At 42.5% G+C, this 20068-nt stretch overlaps 11 protein-coding genes across 11 annotated transcripts; 4 read left to right on the forward strand and 7 right to left on the reverse strand.

Annotated features, from left to right (window-relative positions):
* Positions 1-107: 107 nt before the first annotated feature.
* On the forward strand, positions 108-575 carry NEHOM01_0364 (uncharacterized protein; the record flags this gene model as incomplete). The annotated part of the gene is made up of 1 exon (XM_051489242.1): positions 108-575. One exon carries the CDS (start codon positions 108-110, stop codon positions 573-575), a length of 468 nt encoding a protein of 155 aa, XP_051345202.1.
* A 139-nt stretch (positions 576-714) lies between these two features.
* NEHOM01_0365 (uncharacterized protein) lies at positions 715-1953 on the reverse strand (the record flags this gene model as incomplete). The annotated part of the gene is made up of 1 exon (XM_051489243.1): positions 715-1953. The coding sequence occupies one exon, from the start codon at positions 1951-1953 to the stop codon at positions 715-717; it is 1239 nt and encodes a 412-aa protein (XP_051345203.1).
* A 787-nt stretch (positions 1954-2740) lies between these two features.
* NEHOM01_0366 (uncharacterized protein) lies at positions 2741-4426 on the forward strand (the record flags this gene model as incomplete). Its single annotated transcript, XM_051489244.1, has 1 exon — positions 2741-4426. One exon carries the CDS (start codon positions 2741-2743, stop codon positions 4424-4426), a length of 1686 nt encoding a protein of 561 aa, XP_051345204.1.
* A 156-nt stretch (positions 4427-4582) lies between these two features.
* Positions 4583-7114, reverse strand: NEHOM01_0367 (uncharacterized protein; the record flags this gene model as incomplete). The annotated part of the gene is made up of 1 exon (XM_051489245.1): positions 4583-7114. One exon carries the CDS (start codon positions 7112-7114, stop codon positions 4583-4585), a length of 2532 nt encoding a protein of 843 aa, XP_051345205.1.
* Positions 7115-7201: 87 nt separating this feature from the next.
* Positions 7202-7576, forward strand: NEHOM01_0368 (putative transcription factor; the record flags this gene model as incomplete). Its single annotated transcript, XM_051489246.1, has 1 exon — positions 7202-7576. The coding sequence occupies one exon, from the start codon at positions 7202-7204 to the stop codon at positions 7574-7576; it is 375 nt and encodes a 124-aa protein (XP_051345206.1).
* A 273-nt stretch (positions 7577-7849) lies between these two features.
* Positions 7850-8818, reverse strand: NEHOM01_0369 (26S proteasome regulatory subunit, ATPase 3, interacting protein; the record flags this gene model as incomplete). Its single annotated transcript, XM_051489247.1, has 1 exon — positions 7850-8818. The coding sequence occupies one exon, from the start codon at positions 8816-8818 to the stop codon at positions 7850-7852; it is 969 nt and encodes a 322-aa protein (XP_051345207.1).
* Positions 8819-9321: 503 nt separating this feature from the next.
* Positions 9322-10605, reverse strand: NEHOM01_0370 (transducin (beta)-like 1; the record flags this gene model as incomplete). Its single annotated transcript, XM_051489248.1, has 1 exon — positions 9322-10605. One exon carries the CDS (start codon positions 10603-10605, stop codon positions 9322-9324), a length of 1284 nt encoding a protein of 427 aa, XP_051345208.1.
* Positions 10606-10658: 53 nt separating this feature from the next.
* On the reverse strand, positions 10659-11696 carry NEHOM01_0371 (uncharacterized protein; the record flags this gene model as incomplete). The annotated part of the gene is made up of 1 exon (XM_051489249.1): positions 10659-11696. The coding sequence occupies one exon, from the start codon at positions 11694-11696 to the stop codon at positions 10659-10661; it is 1038 nt and encodes a 345-aa protein (XP_051345209.1).
* A 127-nt stretch (positions 11697-11823) lies between these two features.
* Positions 11824-13236, reverse strand: NEHOM01_0372 (uncharacterized protein; the record flags this gene model as incomplete). The annotated part of the gene is made up of 1 exon (XM_051489250.1): positions 11824-13236. The coding sequence occupies one exon, from the start codon at positions 13234-13236 to the stop codon at positions 11824-11826; it is 1413 nt and encodes a 470-aa protein (XP_051345210.1).
* A 33-nt stretch (positions 13237-13269) lies between these two features.
* Positions 13270-13947, forward strand: NEHOM01_0373 (signal peptidase I; the record flags this gene model as incomplete). The annotated part of the gene is made up of 1 exon (XM_051489251.1): positions 13270-13947. The coding sequence occupies one exon, from the start codon at positions 13270-13272 to the stop codon at positions 13945-13947; it is 678 nt and encodes a 225-aa protein (XP_051345211.1).
* A 221-nt stretch (positions 13948-14168) lies between these two features.
* NEHOM01_0374 (pre-mRNA-processing factor 8) lies at positions 14169-19895 on the reverse strand (the record flags this gene model as incomplete). Its single annotated transcript, XM_051489252.1, has 1 exon — positions 14169-19895. The coding sequence occupies one exon, from the start codon at positions 19893-19895 to the stop codon at positions 14169-14171; it is 5727 nt and encodes a 1908-aa protein (XP_051345212.1).
* Positions 19896-20068: the final 173 nt, after the last annotated feature.

Consider the following 20068-nt stretch of genomic DNA (forward strand, 5'->3'; position numbering starts at 1 on the left):
CCCAACTTGATATCAACTTAGCATTTATAAAACATAATCTAAAACTAAACCCAACTCAATTCAATTCAATCTGAAGTTCATTTAAAATTGTTATTTCTTTTATTAGAATGGAACAGTTCGCCTTAGATGACCTATTTCTACGGCTAATGACCAAAAGAAAAGAATGTTTACACTCTCTTTATCTTGCTTATCAAACCAAAATAACTGAATTTCTGGAAAAGGAAAAGGAATTACAAGATAAGCCTTTAAATGACTACTTCAATGCAATCAAACAAAAGCAGATAGAAGAGGAAAAGAGATTAGAAAAGGAGAGATTAGAAAGGGAGAGATTAGAAAAGGAGAGATTAGAGAAGGAGAAAGAGGAGAGGCTTAGAAAGGCTGAAGAAGAGGAGAAGAGAAAGAGAAGACGATCAATGATAGTTCATATTGATGATATGTCCTTCTGTTTCGGAAAGGAAGAGTTACAGCAACTAACTGGCCAAGAAAAGGAAGTTGATCCACAAGTAAAAGATGTTCTACATAAGATGAATGAATTATTCAAACAACTCAATACTGCTAAAGCATCTAAATCATAAGTAGTCCATATTACGTCATCTAACACAACACAACACAATCTAACACATTGGGTTAGTATTTGATCAAACGCATTAACATGGCTGGACAGCTAACATCAATAAACGTAACCACATACTAACTTATCTATTTATTCGGGCATTAGCTGCTGTACTGCTGACAAATAAAGGAGCAGAGCACCTTTTTTACAATTATCCTCCGACCATCTAATGAACTCTGTTTCTTAAGGACGGTGCGTGGTTCGTAAATGAACCATCTTTTGCAAACATCACACCATTCACCCCTACTGGCCTCAGTGGAAGTAGTTCGGTGTAGGAAGGCGGTTGGGGGCATATAGAGAGCACACAGTTGATGTAAACTGGGGCATTTCAAGGGGGAGATGGCTTTTTCTTCTTCATAGGGATTCCCGCCTGCTCGGAGGGTGGCTAAGGCTGGGAAGGAAGTAAAGAACTTATAAGGAATGTGTTTGAGTCGGTTTTCACTGACATCAATCACTTCAATTAGGGATTTACCCGATTCGGCACCTTTGATATCAATTTCTTCTAAAAAGTTGTTTTTGACGTTGATATACTTGAGGTTTTTGAGAGCAAAGATACCCTGGGGAATTGTTTTGAGCTGATTGTTGCTGAAGTCGAGTTTTTCGACCTTTTCTAGCTTACAGACCCAATCGCCTAGTTCTTCTAGTTGGTTGCGATATACTGGGAGAATGGTAAGCTTTTTAAGGGCACCAAGATTTGGGAGTCTTTTGAGGGCATTATTACCCAGTCCTAGTTCTTGTAGGTGGTAGAGCCGACCCATTTCTTCGGGTAAACTAGCGATCTTATTATTACTGAGATTGAGCCAGACAAGTTTGGAAAGGCGGCAAATGTCTTTGGGGATAGTGACAATATCATTATTGCTTAGATCAATCTTGGTTAGATTTTGGAGGAGAGCAATTTCAGGGGGTACGGCCCGAAGCTTGTTGCTAAAGAAGCCGAACTTACAAAGTGACTTCATGCCAAAGACACAATTAGGGATCTTTTCAAAGCGGTTTTCACTGAGACCTAAACCGGCGATGTTTTTTAAGTTGGCTAACGAGTCGGGCAGATCTTGTAATCTGTTCCTTGTTAAATCAACCCAGGTAAGGTTTGTGATTTCCCCCATTTCTTCTGAAACCCGTTCAATCCAATTATCATTAAGGGCCAGCCGAGTAAGGTTGGTCATGTGCCGGATTTCATTGGGAACTTCTCTAATCTTGTTATTAGATACGATAAGCCAGTTTAGTGCTGATGAGGAAAAGACTTCTTCTGGGATTTTCTGTAAGTCTTTACGGCCTATGTCCAAGGAGAAGATCTTTTGTTCGGAATGTGCCTTATTGATGTAGCTGACCTTTCCACCCATGTATTTTGGGCAACTTCCCTTTTTAAAACACCATCCTGAAACCTAGTTTCATTGTATCGCCATGACAATAGTCCAAATACCAACTACCTTAGCAACTGTTTATTTAGTTGGTTGAACTGAGGTAAGTTTTAGTAGGTGTTTAGATAGTAAGATTGCGTTAGATCGGATTGGTTTAGGCGGGTTTGAGTTAGTTTGGACTGGTTTGAGTTGGCTTAGGCTAATATTGACTATACACATGTTTAGCTGAACTTTGCTCTATTCAAGTGAGTTTTTGCTATTAGTGCTGAATAATTGAGATAGTATCGGGTTGGTATTGGGTTAGTTTGGCTGGAGTTCAAGACTTGATGTGGTTAGTATTGGTATTGGATTGGGTTAGTATTGGATTGGTCAGAATAATGTATTTGTTTTCATAGTCGGCTAGTTCGGGACACGTGCTTCATCAGTCTGTACAGCTTCAGAGCAACATTATTACCACCAGCCAATAAAGACTTCCCCTTAATGACTAATGTGCTAAGGGGACTGCTTAAGCAAGATTTATCGAGAAAAGCAGTCTAGACGAGATTAGATTCATATATTAACAAAAGCTTTGGTCTCTTAATTTTAATCCACATGGGTTATAGCCACAACCATACTGAGATGTCTTTGATTATTATTGGGATATTATTGGGTTAGTATTCTATTGAGATATAAAACGATCAAAAAGTTTTTGTTTTGATTAGTTTAATAAAATCAATTTAGATCTAGTTATAAAAATTACTATTTGGGAGTAAAAAACAAAAAACTAGATATGCGCATTAAGAATGTTTTCTTGGGTTTAATTTTAAAGTGTCATTGGATGTATGTTAATTGTATCATGGATTCATTGGAAGAACATGATGGTTTGCGTAACTCGAACGATTGGGAAAACAATAATTGCCAGCCTGGTTATATACCCCATAGCGATATGTACGAGGATATTAGCAGTGCCTCTGACAAACAGAATGAGGATGGCAATAACAGTCAATTAGATGAAGATGTTATGGAGCTAAGTGACACTGATATTAATGTGGTTAGTGTTATTAAATATGCCAGCCGTCTTCAAGACGATACGGCCAACAAAGCCGTGGGTAACTATACGGAGTCTATTGGTGCTGTTACTGGTACTAACGCCATTGCCGGTGATGCCATTGTAATTTCTGATAGTGTCGCATCCGATACTGAGAATAATGGGAATGAAGAGAATATGGTTAGGCGTAAAGTTGCCAAAAATGCGGCGATTAATGGGGCTGTTATGGATAATAGTACAACCATGCAGGGCAGTTCTAAAGCCAGCAAGGATAAAAGCTATATGATTGCCAGTCCAATAACTGATCCTGATAGGATTGTACCGCTGTTTATTACATCAGCAAGTCATCCGTTTTTATCTCCAGAGCATATTATCGCTCCATGGAAAGGTGTTAAGGCTGCCGACATCAACTTAAGCTCATCCGAGGAGATTGTAGGGGATTTAGGCTTAACAGAGATAGCTCTTATATCTCTCTACACCGAGCAAGATATCCAAAAGCATCTTATCAGCAGTGCAAACATGATTCGCAAGAAATTAAGAGACACCAAGTCGCTAAGGAAAGAATGCCAAGACAACGTTGATTTGCTATTCAATAACCCAAAGATCCTCTTTTTCTTGTTAATGGAAGATAGGACGTTCTACCGCATGTTTTATTCGTTTGTTAACGAGTTACGGGCTTATTTGAGTGAGATAGCAGGAAAAGAGATTTCCCAGACGCAAATGATCTGGATATTCTCTCTGCTAGATGACAAAAACAGCCCGCAACAAGAGAAATGGCTTGTTAATTTGGTAAGTACCATATCAAACAACATGGAGATTCTTCGCTACTTTAGCATGGCAAAGCAACCTCTTAAAGACTACTGTTGGGCCAAATACTTTGGAGAGGATAAGAGTTGTTGGCTGAAGTCGAATATCCAGCCAAGCACAAAGTACCAAAACAGAATCCCAGGAGCTATTACCAACGCGAACTGCGTATATAACGTATTGCTTTATACTCTTTATTATGAACGATCTTTCCATTTAACTATCTATGGCCATTCTTTAATGGACAACGGCAGCTGGTATAATAATATTAAGCAAATTGATATGGACCTTCACGCAACAATAACGAACATCTATAGGCGAAATCCCATTCAAATAGTGTCCCCAGAAGTATGGAAGCGTTTACAGGCGGCCGAGAATAAGCGGGCAAAGAGTGTCGAGTACAGCAAGCTTCAATGGTTTGTTGTTAAGCACATAAAAGACCTATTTGAAGGTTTTGGGAAGGTTTGGATCTGTCAACTTGCAGATACCTTCAAACTAGCACTGCCTACCCAAGAGTCACCAACCGCACTAGGCAAAAGACCATATAATACAATGGCCAACAATAATGCGCCGAGTAACCAAAACAGCAACCAGCAGAGCAATAAGCAAACAAGACTAGAATAGAATAAAGGCAGATCTAGGTAGAGCATTTCATCTAAGCACCAATAAGACAAATCCATAAACTGTCACAATCAACCACACCCAACCCAACCTAACTCAACTCAACTCATCCTAACTCAACTCAACCTAACTCAACTCAATACAATAATACTAACAGGTTTATTTATCAAGCTTCTGCTTAAATCGAGTCAAAATATTAGCACTAAACTGATTATCATCCAAAAGAAGCAAAGTGGTTGCCCAACCACCACGCATCTTCAATCGATCGTATAGACCATCAGGCAGCTCATTAGAGTACTGGGCCGGATTAATACCAATTTTACTTGCCTCCTTATCTAGCACCGCATACACCTCTTCCGATAAGACATACATCTCTTGTAGTTTCGCCGCATCTTCTATTTTGAACCGTTTCAGATTAACAAAGAGCGAGAAGAATTCCTGGGCCAGTGAAGTATTGCCCAGAAAAAGAGCCGTAATTATTTCAACCGCTCGTACTCGGTTGTACTCAATAAAGAACCAACAAAGTAAAGATAGTGTTTCCAATAACAAACTCTCAGTAAACACAACTACTGGCCGTCGACTTACTAAGATAGAAATAAGAGAAAACAAACGCCTAATCTCTGGATCCGGATGGGAGCGCACACCAATAGTCAATCGCTGCCTAAAAAAGACCGAGCGGTCAAAGTATTCATAATCTGCATACGTACCACTCAACAAGTAAGTAACTGCCACCTTCTCTAGCAACGCCGATCGAACACAACACTCAAACAAATCCATTTGCACCGAAATCAACATCCGCTTTGAATACTCCCCTAACTTTCTCTCCTGTTCCTGAACATCAGTACTGGTCTGACATACATCCGAGATCGAGTGGTCAGTAATCCGTGATAGGTCTAAAGAAAACTCATTCCCATCCGAAAGAGCCATACGCTTTATCTCGCTATACTCCCGACCCCGGCCCGATTCACTTATTTCCGGAGTCCAGCCATCGCCATTATTGTACTCAGAAACACTCACCATCCGGGCCGCCCGATAAAAGTTATCCTCAGATAGACCAGATAGTTTAGTCTTCACCAAGTCCATAAGCTCAGTAGAAATACTTCCCTTAGGATACGTTTCCGCCAGCATAATCAAAAGAGTACCAGGAACTGCTTCAGTTAAGTACATACTAGATAAGTCCATCTGTTCCGGAGCCAAAACCTTCTTCAGAATAGCAGCATTACCCATATGCGATTGACAGACAGTCACTAACTCGGGTAAAGGCAACTCTAAAATACTAATAGCAGATGCACAACCAGTTAAGTGATCAACCGATTCTACATCTCTCTGCACCCGAACTAGTATCTCTAAAAACACCCACTGTCCTATACATTCAATATTTTCACTCCCAACTACTTCCCGCCATTGTTGCACAAACCGTTTTAATAACTCAACCTGTTCCAAGTGATCATCAATAAAGACCGAAAGAAGTAAAGGAACAAAGACTTCTTCTTGACCCCGTACTTCACCATCACGACATATAAAACAAGTAGACCGATCATTCCATTCACTTTCCCTCCTTACTTGCCACTCTTCCTTCTCTTTCGCCAGTACTAACTGTAAAGCAGCCTCACGCACACTCCGATCAGTATCTCGTACTCGTTCTAACAACCGCTTCCAAGCCTCAGATACGCCAAGAATATCCTCAATCTTAGTGCCTTTGATAGTACTAGCCCGTACTACAGCCGTTGGATCGTGCAACCGCCGCATCCAAATAGCAACCGCCGCTTCTTTAATCTCAGCAGCTACTGCCGCCGTATAGAACGAATCCCGAGCCTTCCCAAAAAGAATGCCAACTACTGCACACCGTACCCATCCCGATCTATCTTCAGACAGACCTTCTACCACCTGTAAGATCTCCCGCCGGACCGAAGTACTCCCAACAAACTGAATAAACTCTTTCTTACTCATTAAGTCCGCCACACACTTTTCCGCCACTTCTCTAGTAACCACTTCCTTACTTATACTATTGAACTTCCTTACTAAACTAACTCGTTTCTTACTGGCAACAATGTACTCCTCAATCGGCTGCATAAACAATAAAGGATGCTTTTCAATAGACCGTTCCAAAACCACACAACCTTCAGATACTTTCTTAACAATCCGCATCTTAACATCACGGCCTAAATCTTCTTCCTTCTCCTCTAGAATTGAGTCGATCATTTCGATGGCCCACTTCTTTCCTAAATTATCTAAGGCCAACTCGGCCAGTCCGTTAACTAGTTTTGATTGTTCAAGTAAAGCTGCCATCCGATAACTACCTACAATTTCTAAAGCCCGTCGACCTTCAACTTCACGTGCTCCTCTAGTAACAAGATGGCGGAAGAGTGTTTCTATCTCTTTTTCTTCAAAAGGATTACGTGGCGCGGCTATTCTCAATATCTCAACCATGGCATAGATAGCGTACTTCCGAGTTTTTGTTTCAAGTAACAAGTTTTGGGCTAATACTCGGCCTAAACCCAGAATACTTTCACTATCCGTTTGTTCTTCCACCCGACAAAGTCCTTCATAAATATCATGGACAGATTCAGTTTGTAATTTCAGAAATAGATCGGAATCGGTCATGGGTAGCAAAGAAAGAAATTGCAAAAAGAGTGCGCTAACCGGGAATCGAACCCGGGTCTTAACCTTGGAAGGGTTGCGTTCTACCATTATACCATTAGCGCGTTCTGATTTTAACAATTGAGTCGTTTCCCAAAGCCTGAAACAGCTATTTAGTTTTGCCAAAATTTAAGAGGTATGCCCCGTATTAAGAAGAAGCCTGAAGACCGAGGTGGCCATGCCTCCTCATTTGATACCAAAGTAGTTGTTTTGAAGAAAACTCAACCGACAATTCCAAAACCTAAAAATATTCCCGGAGTCTCCTCTTCTGTTATGTATAACGAAGCGACCGATACCTTAGTGGTTAAAAAGTTCCCGCGTGGCTTTGGGAAAGCTGTACGTATGGCACGTGAGAAGTTATCTCTTAATCAAAAACAATTAGCTGCTAAAATCAGTAAACCTTTACCAGTTGTTTTTGATATTGAAAAAGAAGATGCTATCTATGATAAGGACGTGTTAGTACGACTGGAGAAGGCCTTACAAACTAAATTCGACCCAAAATTCACTCTTTGATTGCTTATTACGTTAGTATTGAGTTAGGATTGAGTTAGGATTGAGTTAGTATTGTGGTGGGTTTGGGTTAAGTTGGTAGTATTAGTGGTTCAAATGAATGTGTGCTTTCAATAAACGGCCTGAATCCATATCTTATCTTTTGTTTTTATTTGGTTAAGTTAAGTTAAGTTGGGTTATCATATCTTAATCTTAATATCTTATTTATTTGAGATGGGTTGGGATGAGATGGGATGTGTTTTTAAATAGATAAGCAGATATTGAGTTGGTAGTGGGTTATGGCGTTTCGTCTATTCCGGCAGCTTCAAGTAAATCTTGCCTGCTGATTTCGGCACTTTCAGAAACACTGTTAAGCATGTTGGTAAAGAGGGCTTTGCGCTTCTTTCGTTCGGCTAGGAGTTTCTGATGCTCGACTTGCAGCTTCTTGAGATAGTCTGGATCGATGGTTCCTACGGATTGGGAGAATTGCTCACATTGGGCGGTTTTAGTAGCTAGTTCTTGTACTAGTAAAGGAATCTCTTGTTCTAATTGATAGTCTGATGGTATGTTTTCCAGTTGTTTGAGTGTATCTTGAAGTTGTTTAAGTTGTGCTTTTTGGCCATTTAGTTCCTCTTTAAGTTGAAGAATCTCATCTTCAATTACATCTATTCCGGTCAGATCATTGTCTTCTGGCGTGTGTTTAGGAGAGTAGAATCTAATGGCCCCAAAAGTCTTTTCACAGATTAGACCTTTAGATGCTAAATCATGCAAAAGAACACGAATACTACTAGATGCGATAGCTGATCCTTTTTCTTGGAAATAGAAAGCAACATCATTCACACTCATAGGCTTATTCTTGCTTTTAAGAAGAGCTAGTACTCGTGATTCCTGATCATCTAGTTCAGAGGAGGATACAACCCCCCTCTTTCTGGTTGTTTTAGGCGCGGCTTTAGTGGTTTTAGTAGTCTTAGTGGTTTTGGTGGTTTTGGCAGCAGCTCGTTTGGTTTTAGTAGTAGGAGGTTGTGCACCGGCATCAGAAGTGACCTCATCAGCCGCATAAGAGTCGTTCTCTTGTTCTGAAATATCAGATTGACTAGCTTCTAAATCTTCTTCTTCACTTATTACGTCATCGAATGTCTCATTATGTTCTGAAGTCAGATCTTCATTCTGAGGTTGGCTTTCAGAATCCTCAACAGAATTGTCTTTTATATCGGGTATTTTCTTACTATTAGCTCTCGTGTTAAGCGCTCTCTTTCGTATTGCCATAAAAGATTTACTAGTTGCCGGTCTTGAGTTGAGTTAGTATTTAGTTAGTATGGGGTTGAGTTGGTATTTAGTTAGTGCTGAATTGAGTTGGTGTTTAGTTAGTGTTTACTTGGGGTGGAGTAAAGTTAGATTGAGTTACGTTACAGTACGTTAAGTTGGAATTAGACTAATAAGTTGTTAATGATTAATGGTATGCCCATAGGATGGATAATAACCCTCCTTATCAAATACTAACCCAATTTATGACTATCTTAAGACTATTGCTTCACTTCTGTTTAATGGCTTATCTCTGATCCTTCAAGCAGGATAAGTTCACTATCTCTGTAGCTTATGTCATAATAAAGTAGTGATTTATTCAAGTCTCTCATTGGGTGCTGAGAGGTCTCATGTAGACTAGTTAAATAGTGAGTTGGTAATGAGTTGGTGCTGAGTTGCTGCTGGGTTGGTATTGAGTTGGTTATTGAGTTGGTATTGGGAGGAAGTGATAGAATCTTAATAGGTCTTTATTTTCTTATATCTAGAATGATCGGGCGGGGGTCTGAACTACAGATAGCTAGTTGGCCGGTTTTAGTACTAAATGAGACTTGATAAATACCAGCATCAACATGGAACTCCTTGGCTATTTCATTAGAACGAACATCCCAAAGTCTAAGGACCGCATCTAGACCGCCTGTAGCCAGTAAATCACCTTCAGGTGAGAATGCAACAGAATAAATAGGTTTAGTATGCTTATCTAGAATAGCTAATGGCTCTTGTCTTTCTAGGTCCCATAAACGAGCCGTTGAATCAAAAGACCCAGAAGCAACAGTGGTGTCAAAACAATCAATCGTATAAACCTCTTTACTATGTCCGGATAGAGTTCCTAATGGAGTAGACACGCCGTACCGCCAAAGCTTAAGCGTTTTATCATCAGAACACGAAACAATGGTATTCCCCGCCCAGCGAATGGCATTGACCTCTTCCGTATGTCCATTTAGCCGCGTAACTGTATTGGTTCTATCTACACAGCAAATAGTCTTATCTACACCACAAGTTACAAACCCACTATCTAAGGAAAGAATGTCCATAATAGGACCTTTATGCAACAACCACTTCTGCCGCTCAACTAAAGTATCTTCATCAATATCCCAGCGCTTACACGTACCATCCCATCCCCCAGTGAGAAGCTCTTCATCCTTAAGTGAAATGGCCACCACAGGACCCTTATGAGCAGTCGCACTACGCCATTCTCGGTCGCCTTTAGCCACTAAAATAGCTCCAGTATACGCAGCCCCAACAATTGTTGTATCTACAGGCAGTCGTCCAAAGACCGAATTAGACTCAATCGCTAGCCCAGTAATACCATGCGAACTGCCTTCATTCTGACCAATCTCCCATTCTCTTAGAACCTGCGTCATTGACCAGTGTCTTAAAGTACAGTTCTGACTGCCAGTAATTAGCTCACCATTAGCTGCCCAAGCACACAGACTGATATCTCCCTTTTGAGATTGGAGAAAAGTCGGCTCTATCTCTATAACTTGCTCAACACATTTATGCGGCGTAAATATACTGTAATGCGCTACACACTTTCTAATTCTATTCTGATTATCCGTGTGTTTTTCAATATACTCCATTTCAACTCCTTTAGTTATGTACTGCTTGATAGCATCGTGTGGAATGGGTGGAATATCAGGAATATCTTCAATCATACTTTCTCGGCCAAAAGTATATGCTGTATGTTCATATCCTTCTTCTAGTAGATAGCGGTAAATAAGATAGTTCAATTCGGTACTTGTTAGCGTAATCATAGGGCAAAAAAAATAGGCGAATTTAAGACCTGTCTGGTATGTGTTTGGCTGGATTAGAGCAAGGCTAAAGCAATTAGGAAGAGTATAATGTAAAGATTGTATAAAGGTTTTGATTCGCGCAAGGCATAGTTATGTTCAAGATGATAGTAAAAAAGATAAAAGCCAAAAGCAACGGCTAAGGTAGATCTTTTAAGTAAAAGAATGATATGTGTGTATAGATGGGGGTGTTCATAGATATGGGCTGTGTACTTTGTGCAAAGAAAGAGGATAGAAAAGATAATAAAGATAAGTAGAAGAATTCTTTTGATTCTGAGTAATTGGTGGAGGGTGAAGTGTTTGACTAGAGAGTGATGGGTGAGAAGTGAGATCAAAAAGGTGGTTGAGGAGCAGAAAACGATGAAAAGGGTGAAAAGAAGGGGGACTAGTTGATGAATTGGGTTAAGGGAGAAGTAGTAGAGAATGGCATAGGCTATGTTCCAGAAACAAAAGATAGTAGTGAAGATGAAGCGGAATTTGAAAGCAGGTTGGGTTTTGGCATAGATGCCAAGTGTAATTATGAAAATAAGGAAGAAGATGAATATGGTAAATAAAAGGGATTCAAGATTGGGACTAGTAGTGATCGAGTAGATGCCGGCGGCTATAACAGTGCTGATGTAGAAGGTAAAGGACCAGAGGGAGTGTTTGGTGTGGTAAGTTGGGACGATAATGTGTCTATGGGTGGGATTGGTAGTCCTGGGACTAAGGGAATAGTGGGGCTCATTAAAGTATTCCGGATCGAGGTAGTTGTTAGTGTGAGGGTGGGGGTGAGGGTGAGGGATGAAGTGGGTTGGTATAGGTTGCGATGGAGTGGACTGTGTGGGGATAGGTTGAGGTAGAGTGGGTTGAGTGGGGACGGGTTGAGGTAGGGTGGAGGGATTGCAGTCATCAATGACATTGCCGTAGTTGTCTGTGATTTGGCCCAATGGAATAGGTTGGGATGGCATGCGGCCGGTGGCAACGTAGGTGGGAACCTTTGCATGTGAATTGGCAAGTGTAGTTGGTATAAGATGGATAAAGATAATAAATAGACAAGTCCAAAGGTGCTTGTTCATGATGGGAAAAAACCAGGTCGGTTCGGAGATGTAGCTACTCTTTATTTACCATATTAGGAAAAAGATCAAATCAGTAAATTAAATTGGATTAGTGTGGGTTTAGGTACAGTCTAGAGCTAATTCAATATTAGCTGGGGGTAGTAGGTTTAGGGACTGGTTGGTTGAGGGCTTGGGCTGATCGATATGCTTCTAGTAAGGCCGTAGTAATTGGTCCTAGACCTTCATAGTCGGACTCTTCAATGTCTATACACTGATAGAAAGAGAGAAGAGAAGTAGTCTGGGTTATATCTTGGGCCAGTTTGCCAATAAAAGACGGAGTTTCTTTCCAGAACGCAGCATCACTACGAGCCGTTGTTTTGATTAAGTTGAGCATTTGGGCGGGAGTATACTTGGTTTGTAAGAGGGGATTGGGCTTGATTTCTACTGAGCCAAACGCCAGAAGACGTGGCAGTAATGATTCAAGGACAGATCTTTGCACGGCAAAAACCAAAGTGTGTCGGTTCACCCAGGTATACAGCCCCGTTTCTGATTTGAGAAGGCGTTTATAGATACACTGCTTGAACTGAGTCTTAGCTAAAACTGGCTCAATAGTTACCACCTGGAGAAAGACGAACTTCTTCTTCTGCAGAATATAGTTGGCCTGAACATACCTAGTAAGGACTGTCTCTAGACTACTTGAGGTTGAAGGCGTGACCGAGAGAGTGGCCGACTCTGATTGGTGTTGCTGACTTGGTCGCGAAGTGGCTAGGTTTGGTTGAGTAGTAGAAGATTTGGCTTTGGCTTTCGATCGGGGTTTAACCATGGAACTAGAAGTTATCTGGCCTGAAGTGGTGGATTGTTTTGAATTACTAGTTAGCACTTTGGGTTGGGTTGGTTTGGAGTGAACTGTCGGTGCTTTGGTAGAAGCAGGAGACGAGCTAGACATGGGATTAGACGGCGGACTAGAGTTGGACCGCTTAGAACTGTTTAGTGGGCCAGAACGAGTACTAGGCAGGACAGTTATATGGGGCAAACTTAAGTGAGAAGGAGAACTACTTGGTCCACCCTGACTACTCTTCTGTTTAGACTTACTATTCGCCGGCCGAGTACTACCTACATTCTTTTTGTTAATTAGTTTTTGATTAGTCTTATCAAAGATCTTGTTAATTAGTTTTTCATCCTCATCCTCTGGTCTAGATTGGGCCTGGATTGGATTTGTAATTATCCCGGCAACTTCATTAAGATGACCCAAACTTCCCAATGAAACTACTGACCCCACACTCGACTTACCACCACTACCTAGTTCTTTACTCAAACAACTACCCTTATTACTACCAACCCGATCATTACCATTCAAATCAACCGAACTAAATCCGCGACTAACTCGAGAGTGATCGAACTTACCATTTCTTTTTTGATCAGATAACGATAACCCTATTTCTTCGCTTGTTTTTGAACGGGCAAGATAACAGCTAATGGGGTCATCAGACTTCCCAGAAAGAGGTAAATCACTATTGGACTTAGATAAACAAGGAGATGTAGTTCTATCGCTAGGAAACATACAAATTAGATGACCAAAATAATTTATTTGTTAATGAAACTCGGAACTCTTCTAGGACATTTGCCTTTCGCTTCGCTTATCTTCTCACCCACCGACCTTGAATACTACAATACAGTGAAAATCCGGACTTTGTTATTACAATTAGTAAATGCATCGTATCTAATATGTAGTGCTTATATGTTATGGAAAGGGATAGGAGTGTTATGTAATACGGATAGTCCAGTAGTAGTAGTTTTAAGTGAAAGTATGTATCCGGGCTTTCATCGTGGAGATATTCTTCTCCTGGCTAATTGGAAGAAGACTGAACGAGCAGGTGATATTTGTGTCTTCCAGTTGAAGAAGAACGAGATTCCAGTGGTGCATCGGATTATTGATAAGCACTATGGTATTCGTGGGCCTGAGGCTTTGCGTATTACAACTAAGGGAGATAATAATAGCACAGATGATATGTTTTTGTATACGGCTGCTGGACGGTACTATCTGGTTAGAGATGATATCAAGAACTATGTGTATGCTAGTTTTCCATTAGTTGGTTTGATGACTATTTGGGCTAATGCCTGGCCGGGTTTGAAGTATGTGATTATTGGTATCTTGTTCTTGGATGTCTTATTTAGTCGGGATGAGAATGCGACTGGTGCGAATGCCGCTCAGAAGAAAAAGGTAGAGGGAGATAAGGAGCAGGATAAAGATAAGGATAAGAAGAAAGATTAAATTGGGGTTTATTTGGGTTGGTATTGCGTTAGTGTTTAGTGGTATTGAGTGGTGGTAATAGTAGTAGTAGTGTTTACATGAAATAGCTAATAAAAGACAATTGTGTAGTGGTTAGATATAGTTGGTGTTTAGTGGGGTTGGCATTGAGATGGTGTTTAGTGGGATTGGTATTGGGTTGGTATTGAGATGGGTGTTTGGTATTGGATTGGTGTTGAGATGGATTAGGAGTGAAAGTGGTGGGGGCGGAATTCTTCGGCATAGAAGGGTTGGGGCTTTTGTGGGAGGAGAATAGGTGGAGTGGTGAATGAATGGAGGTTTTGGTTCCAGGGGTGTGTGGTTAGGTAATTGGCTGGGGATGGCTGGACTTGGATTGTGGTAGGTGTTTGGGGAATGAGTTCAAAGATGGAATGATGGGTGTTCTTGACCGTGCAGATGGTTGTGGTATGTTCGCCGGTGGTAAGGTTGAATTGGATAAGGAGAATAGATGAAGGAAGAGAAACACCACTATAAGTAAAAGTAAGGTCGTTGGAGAAAGGAGTAGTGGTTTGGAGGATAGCTTTAATGGAGTAGTGGCTTATATCGCTGGTGGTTAGAGTAAAGTGCTTAGAAGCAAAGCTTTGAGAAGGAACAATTAGTAGATCATAATGATTGGATAGAACGGTCGGAGTTGACTGGGTTATTAGAGCTAGAATGGGTACTAAAGGGTCGGCGGCCGCCAGTAAGGTCGAGAAGAAGTCGAGTGGTATAGTTGCGGTGGGTGGAGTAGATGTAGGTGTGGAAGTGGAAGTGGGCGGAGTAGATGTAGATGTGGAAGTGGAAGTGGAAGAAGTGGAGGTAGGTGGGAAGAAAGGTACTCCAAGTGCGTAGCGGTCACGCCAATTGATGATAGAGGTCCAGGCGTGCTTTTGAACAGTTGGGGAGACTAGCCGGAATTGGGTTCGGTCTTGCGCGAATACTAGGGCTTTGAGTGTATCCTGGGCGGTCTCTTCTTCAAGAAGAGCTTCACCGAGTATATGCATTCTTTTGGTGGCGGCTAGGAATAGATCGGTGATTAGCTGGTTTTCAATGGCAATCCAGTGGCGATCCGACTGGGTTTGGGTGAGATAAACGAGAGAGGCTGGGTTAACTTCTAAAGAATGCCTGAGAATAAGGGCTAGGCGGCAGAAAGCAGTATAGGGCGACAGGCCGGGCCAGTGTGTATAGAGTTGGCTGTAAGGAAGTGGCTGGGTTAGAGGAAAGCTAAGAAGTGAACGGGATACTGTAAGAACTCGGCCTGAGTTGACAAGAAGGGAGTAAAGTTTATCTTCAGCAAAGATATGCTGGCTGGCTGAAATACAAGGAAGCGCCCTGAAGAGATGGTCAAAGATTCGGACTATCTTCTCGCCTTTAGTGATGGGAATAGATAAATAAGCACCGGTGGTTAGATTAAGGGAATGAATGGCTTGGGGGCTTAAAACCATATAGATAGAATTGGGCTCTTTAAAAAGATGGCTGGGCTCGGTGGCAGTTGTTTGGGTTTCGAATAGAGAGGGATTGAAGCCAGCGAGGGAGCGAATGCGTCGTTGGAAGACACGGAAAGTATTGGCAAAAGGTAGAGAGGAAAGTAATGAGTGTTTGATTATGGTTGCTGCCGGTGCAATGGTTGGATGGGTGGGAAGAACACAGCATTCTGCTTGAGAAATATCGAGAAGAACTACCACGCCTATCTTGCTATGGATAGGAGCAAAGTTGTCGGCTATGGTGATCATTTCGCTGGCCCAGGACTCGGCCTCTTCTTCGAGTGCTGGAGAGTCAATGTTGCCCCAACGCAGTCGAACAATAACCCAGGCTGGTAGCGCAGCGGCTTCGGTGTTCAGCCGTACTAAAAGCGAAGGGGATGTGGCGGCTAAGTATCGGGGTGGGTCGCTGATTGATTGGGAGAGACTGGCTAGGGCGTAGTGTTCAGGAGAATAGTTGCCTGAATCATTTGTATGAAGATAGGATATGTTAAGCGCAAGGGCATTTCTATCTAAGGCAGCAAACACTAAGCTAATGGCTTCGGCATGCATGCGCGGCCAGAGATTATCGCTGAATAGTTTTGTGTAGCTAACTCGGAGAGAGGAGAGCTTGCCTGAGATATAGATGCCAGTATTTTCCACATGGACGGGCTGACCAATATTGACGTGGCTGCGATTGATTACTGGACTCCACCAGAAAACAAACATTCGGTTGGGTAGTCGTGCGAGTTCACCTAGTTGGGCTCGGCTATGTGTTTTGTGCTCTATGGAGTGCATTATACCAATAAGAGGTGTGCCCTGGGAGAGATCTGTTTTGGTGGGTAGGGCTGCTGGTTCAGTTGGGGTTTGGGAGGTCCATCTTTGGATTGCGGCAGCAAATAGTGAATGGCGCTGGAGATTTTGGGCTTTAGGTAGGGTAAGTTGTTGTTTATAGGCATCCCAGAACACCCATCTTCCGTCGTGGTTTTCAGATGTCCATCGCTTTACTCCATAGCGAATGTAAAGTCGCGGGCGCCAGCCTTGCTCAAGAGCAAGTTCAGGAGTTCTTTTGAGAAAGAGGGAAAGGCGAGGGATTCCGGTGCTGTGGATTGGAATGCCTTGGGCGGCAAGGTGTTTGATGGCATTGTGAATGCTGGGCTGATCGGAGTCTTGCTTTTGGCTTTCAAGATAAGATTCTATTTTGGTGTAGGCAGCTTCTGAATGTGCGATTTCGTCTGCCCAGGAGGGACAGGCGCGAATAAGGGCTTTGGCTGAGATTAAGTTGAGACCGCCAACCTCCTTTTCGGCATAGAACAGGAAGGAGGGGTACCTTTTCTTTTGGCGGGAGTTAACACCTTGCATGATTTTGTCGCGAACGGCCTTTTCGGCTACTATTATGGCGGCTATGAACTGGTCAGAGAGTGCTTCTCGATAAAAGAGGACTGTGCGGAGCAGAAGAGAGTTCCATCGCCGGACTATGGTGGAAAAGGCTGATCCGAGTGCATCTTGGCGAATTTTGGCAATAGCGAGTTTGAAAGGTGTAATGGCTTCGGGTGGGGTTTGTAGTGAGACTTTGGCTGGGTTGAGGATAATGGAGAGGTGTCCAAGTGGTAGGGATATTGGATGGTTGTGGAGGGGTATGTTAGTTAGGATGAAAGGCTGGGTTTGACGGGATAGCGGTGTTAATTGAGATAGCAAATAAGAAGTTGGTTGTTGCGTAGGTAGTTGTGTTGGGGTTTGTGTTAGGGCTTGTGGTTGTGTTAGGGTTTGTGGTTGGGGTGACGAAGGTGAAAGTGATTGCGTGATTCGAGCTAATATTTGTGTTAGAATGGCGGAATGAATAGTAGGGATTGGTACTTGCGATCTAGAAACAAGATCGAGGAGAGTATTGATGGGCGCGGCTCGAGGCGTTTGCTGGTACTGGGTTAGTATTGGGCTCTGGGTGGGGGTTGCTGGTGATGAATCTAGAGGATGGTTGGAGGAAGTATAGATTGCATAGGCTATGGTGCCACACCTAATATATCCTTTGATGGGACTGGTCTGGCTGGTAAGACGTGAATTGGCATGTAACATGATGTTGGTCTGGTTGAATTGAGTCAGTGAGGTCTGAATCAACTGGGCATCAACAAACAAGAGGTAGTATTGCAGAAGGAAAGAATGAAACTCAAGACCTGGGAAGAGTCCGCTTTTTTGAACATAAGACATGTCCTTGTAGGTGACAGTGGCTGCTAGTCGGCGGCTAATGTAGTGAAAGAGTTCCGGTGCCAGAATTGGTTCAAGAAATGGCAACAGAAAGCTAAATTCAATTTCAGCAAGGAGTGGAGAGTAATCAATGGCGATAAAGTGAAGGGGCTCTGTGTTGGTTGTTGCCCAATGCGTGAGATGAGTTTTGATTTTGTCACCGATAGATAGATAGGAAACGGGAAGAGGTTCACTGTCGATCGGAAAAAGATGGCTGCCAAACAAGTTGTTCTTCTTGGCAAAGTGCCATAGCATAAGCTCAAGAAACCGATCTACAATCTTTTCCTTGATTGTGGAGGAATAAATGATGTTACTGTCAAGAAACTCAATTTCGAAGGCCGAAAAGGTCTTCTTCTTCTCTAGAGTGGCTCGGATGTGCTGAAGAAGGTCGGTGAGGTTGGTTTTGCATTGGTCTAAGTAACTAAGTTCTGCTTTGTCTTTGGCCGTGAGCTGTTGTCTGATAGTGTATTGAGATCTAAGCTCTTCAATGGCGTTGAGGGCAAAATGTTCTAGGTCATTGGGGGAGTAAGAGTCCAGTGAGAGTCGGGTGGGTATTGCATTGGATGGAAGAGCTAAAGAGAAGAGATGGGCTTGTAGAGGGTTGAGTTGGGGTGGTTTTGGCGGTGCGGACGAGTGAAGGAAGTGTAGAGCGTCGGCTAGGTTAAGAGACCGGTGTATTTTCATGATTAGTCGAAGCATCCGACCTTGGACTTTCTTGACTTGTTTCTTATCGGTAGCTTTCCCACTGAGAATATGCTTCCATCCTTGTAAGGTTTCGTTGATCCAAAGAACACTCTTTTCTTCGATATACACATTGACTAGCTTGGCTAAACTCGGGTTGAGCTTGGGCTGGTGCTCTTCGAATATGTTATCGGCCTTCCATCTTTTCCAGGCTTGGCTGAATGCTAGCTTGACTTTTCGTTCTTCTTTCGGAGTGATGTCATGTAGTAAAGCTCGGCATTCACGAATAAGCTGGGCTTTGGTTTCGATATCGGTGTTCGAGTCTTTTCTTTGCTTGGTAATAGGTTTGAGGCGTTTTGTTCTGCCTGTTCGCCTTCTTTCGACGTAAGCTGCTAGTCGGCTAGAAAGAACCGGTGCTAGACCTTGTAAGAAGAAGACCCAAACTCGCCAGACCTCACACCAGAGCATTGTTCCGTACTTCTGGGATTGGCTGAGGATTTTGGTGATCCGATTAGTCTGTGCAATCTGCTTGACGACTGAATATTTATAGCGGTAGATGCCTGTTGTAGTACCGACTGATGAGAACTCTTGGAACAGGCCTTGCATAAGATCTGTCTTGGAAATGGTATGGGCCTGGTGGTCTTCAAAGAGTGCGACTATTCGGTCTAATAAAGTGAGTATTTCTCGGAGAACATGATAAGATTGACCCATTCGACTCTTTTTCTTTTCTTTAGTGCTTATCTTTCTTTTGGGAGATGGTTGTTTGTTCTTTTTGATGTCACAATACTTGATTTTGCGCTCTTCTAAGACATAACTAAGCACGCGGCGGCCAAGAATGACGACCAGACGGGCTAGCTTGGTCCACTCCATGGTTGAGCAAAAGTCCTTTTTGAGTGAAGCGGGTTGCTTGGTAGGGGCCGAAGTAGTGGAACTAGCGGTATTCATAAGCAGTTTCCAATCGGAGTATGGGGATGGGACTGATTTGACCTTCTTAGGAGGCTTTTCTTTAGGTAGAAACGAAATAGACTCTCTAAGAAGAACTCGACGGGGATTAGGAATAAGGTCGTTGGTGATAGATTGGGTTGGTTTTGAGGTTGTTGTTGCGTTAGTGTGGTTGGTAGAGCTGGTGTGGTTAGTGTGATTGGTAGAGTTAGTGGAGTTTGAGCGAACAGGTGTCTTTTTGGGCAGGTTTAGCTGGGCTTGGAGTGATAGATACTCAGGAATAGACCACTTTTTGGGGTGGGGTGGAATGTCAATGTTCATTTCCAGTGCTATGACTGAAGAGGCCCAGTGGCAGAGATAATTGACCTCATCTTCGGAATGTTTGCCTTTAAGACTACAAATGATACCATCTGTGCTGTAGTAACAAAGCATCTTCTTGCTGGACTCCCAGGGCATGGGAATGTTTTGTATAAGACTCGATATTACGGTCGGAAGAACAGTTAAACCATCTAAAAGAGAATTACGGTTACGCCGTGGTGGGTCTGTGATAATCTTCTCTAAATACTCTTCACAAACCATACACGGGCCTTGGCCAAGTAAGTTATCCATGGAAAAAAAGAGGCTGGTGGGTTTATAGTGGCTAGTGTATTGGGTTAGTATTGATGTGGGGTGGGGTAGGGATTAGTTCGAATAATAACCGTAATGGTAAAAGAGATAAGTATTGAGTTAGGTTGAGTTGGGTTGGGTTGGGTTGGATTGGATTGGTGTTGGTATTGAGTTAG

This window comes from Nematocida homosporus, assembly GCF_024244095.1.
Source record: "Nematocida homosporus strain JUm1504 chromosome Unknown 4454, whole genome shotgun sequence".
Taxonomy (NCBI): Eukaryota; Fungi; Microsporidia; genus Nematocida; species Nematocida homosporus.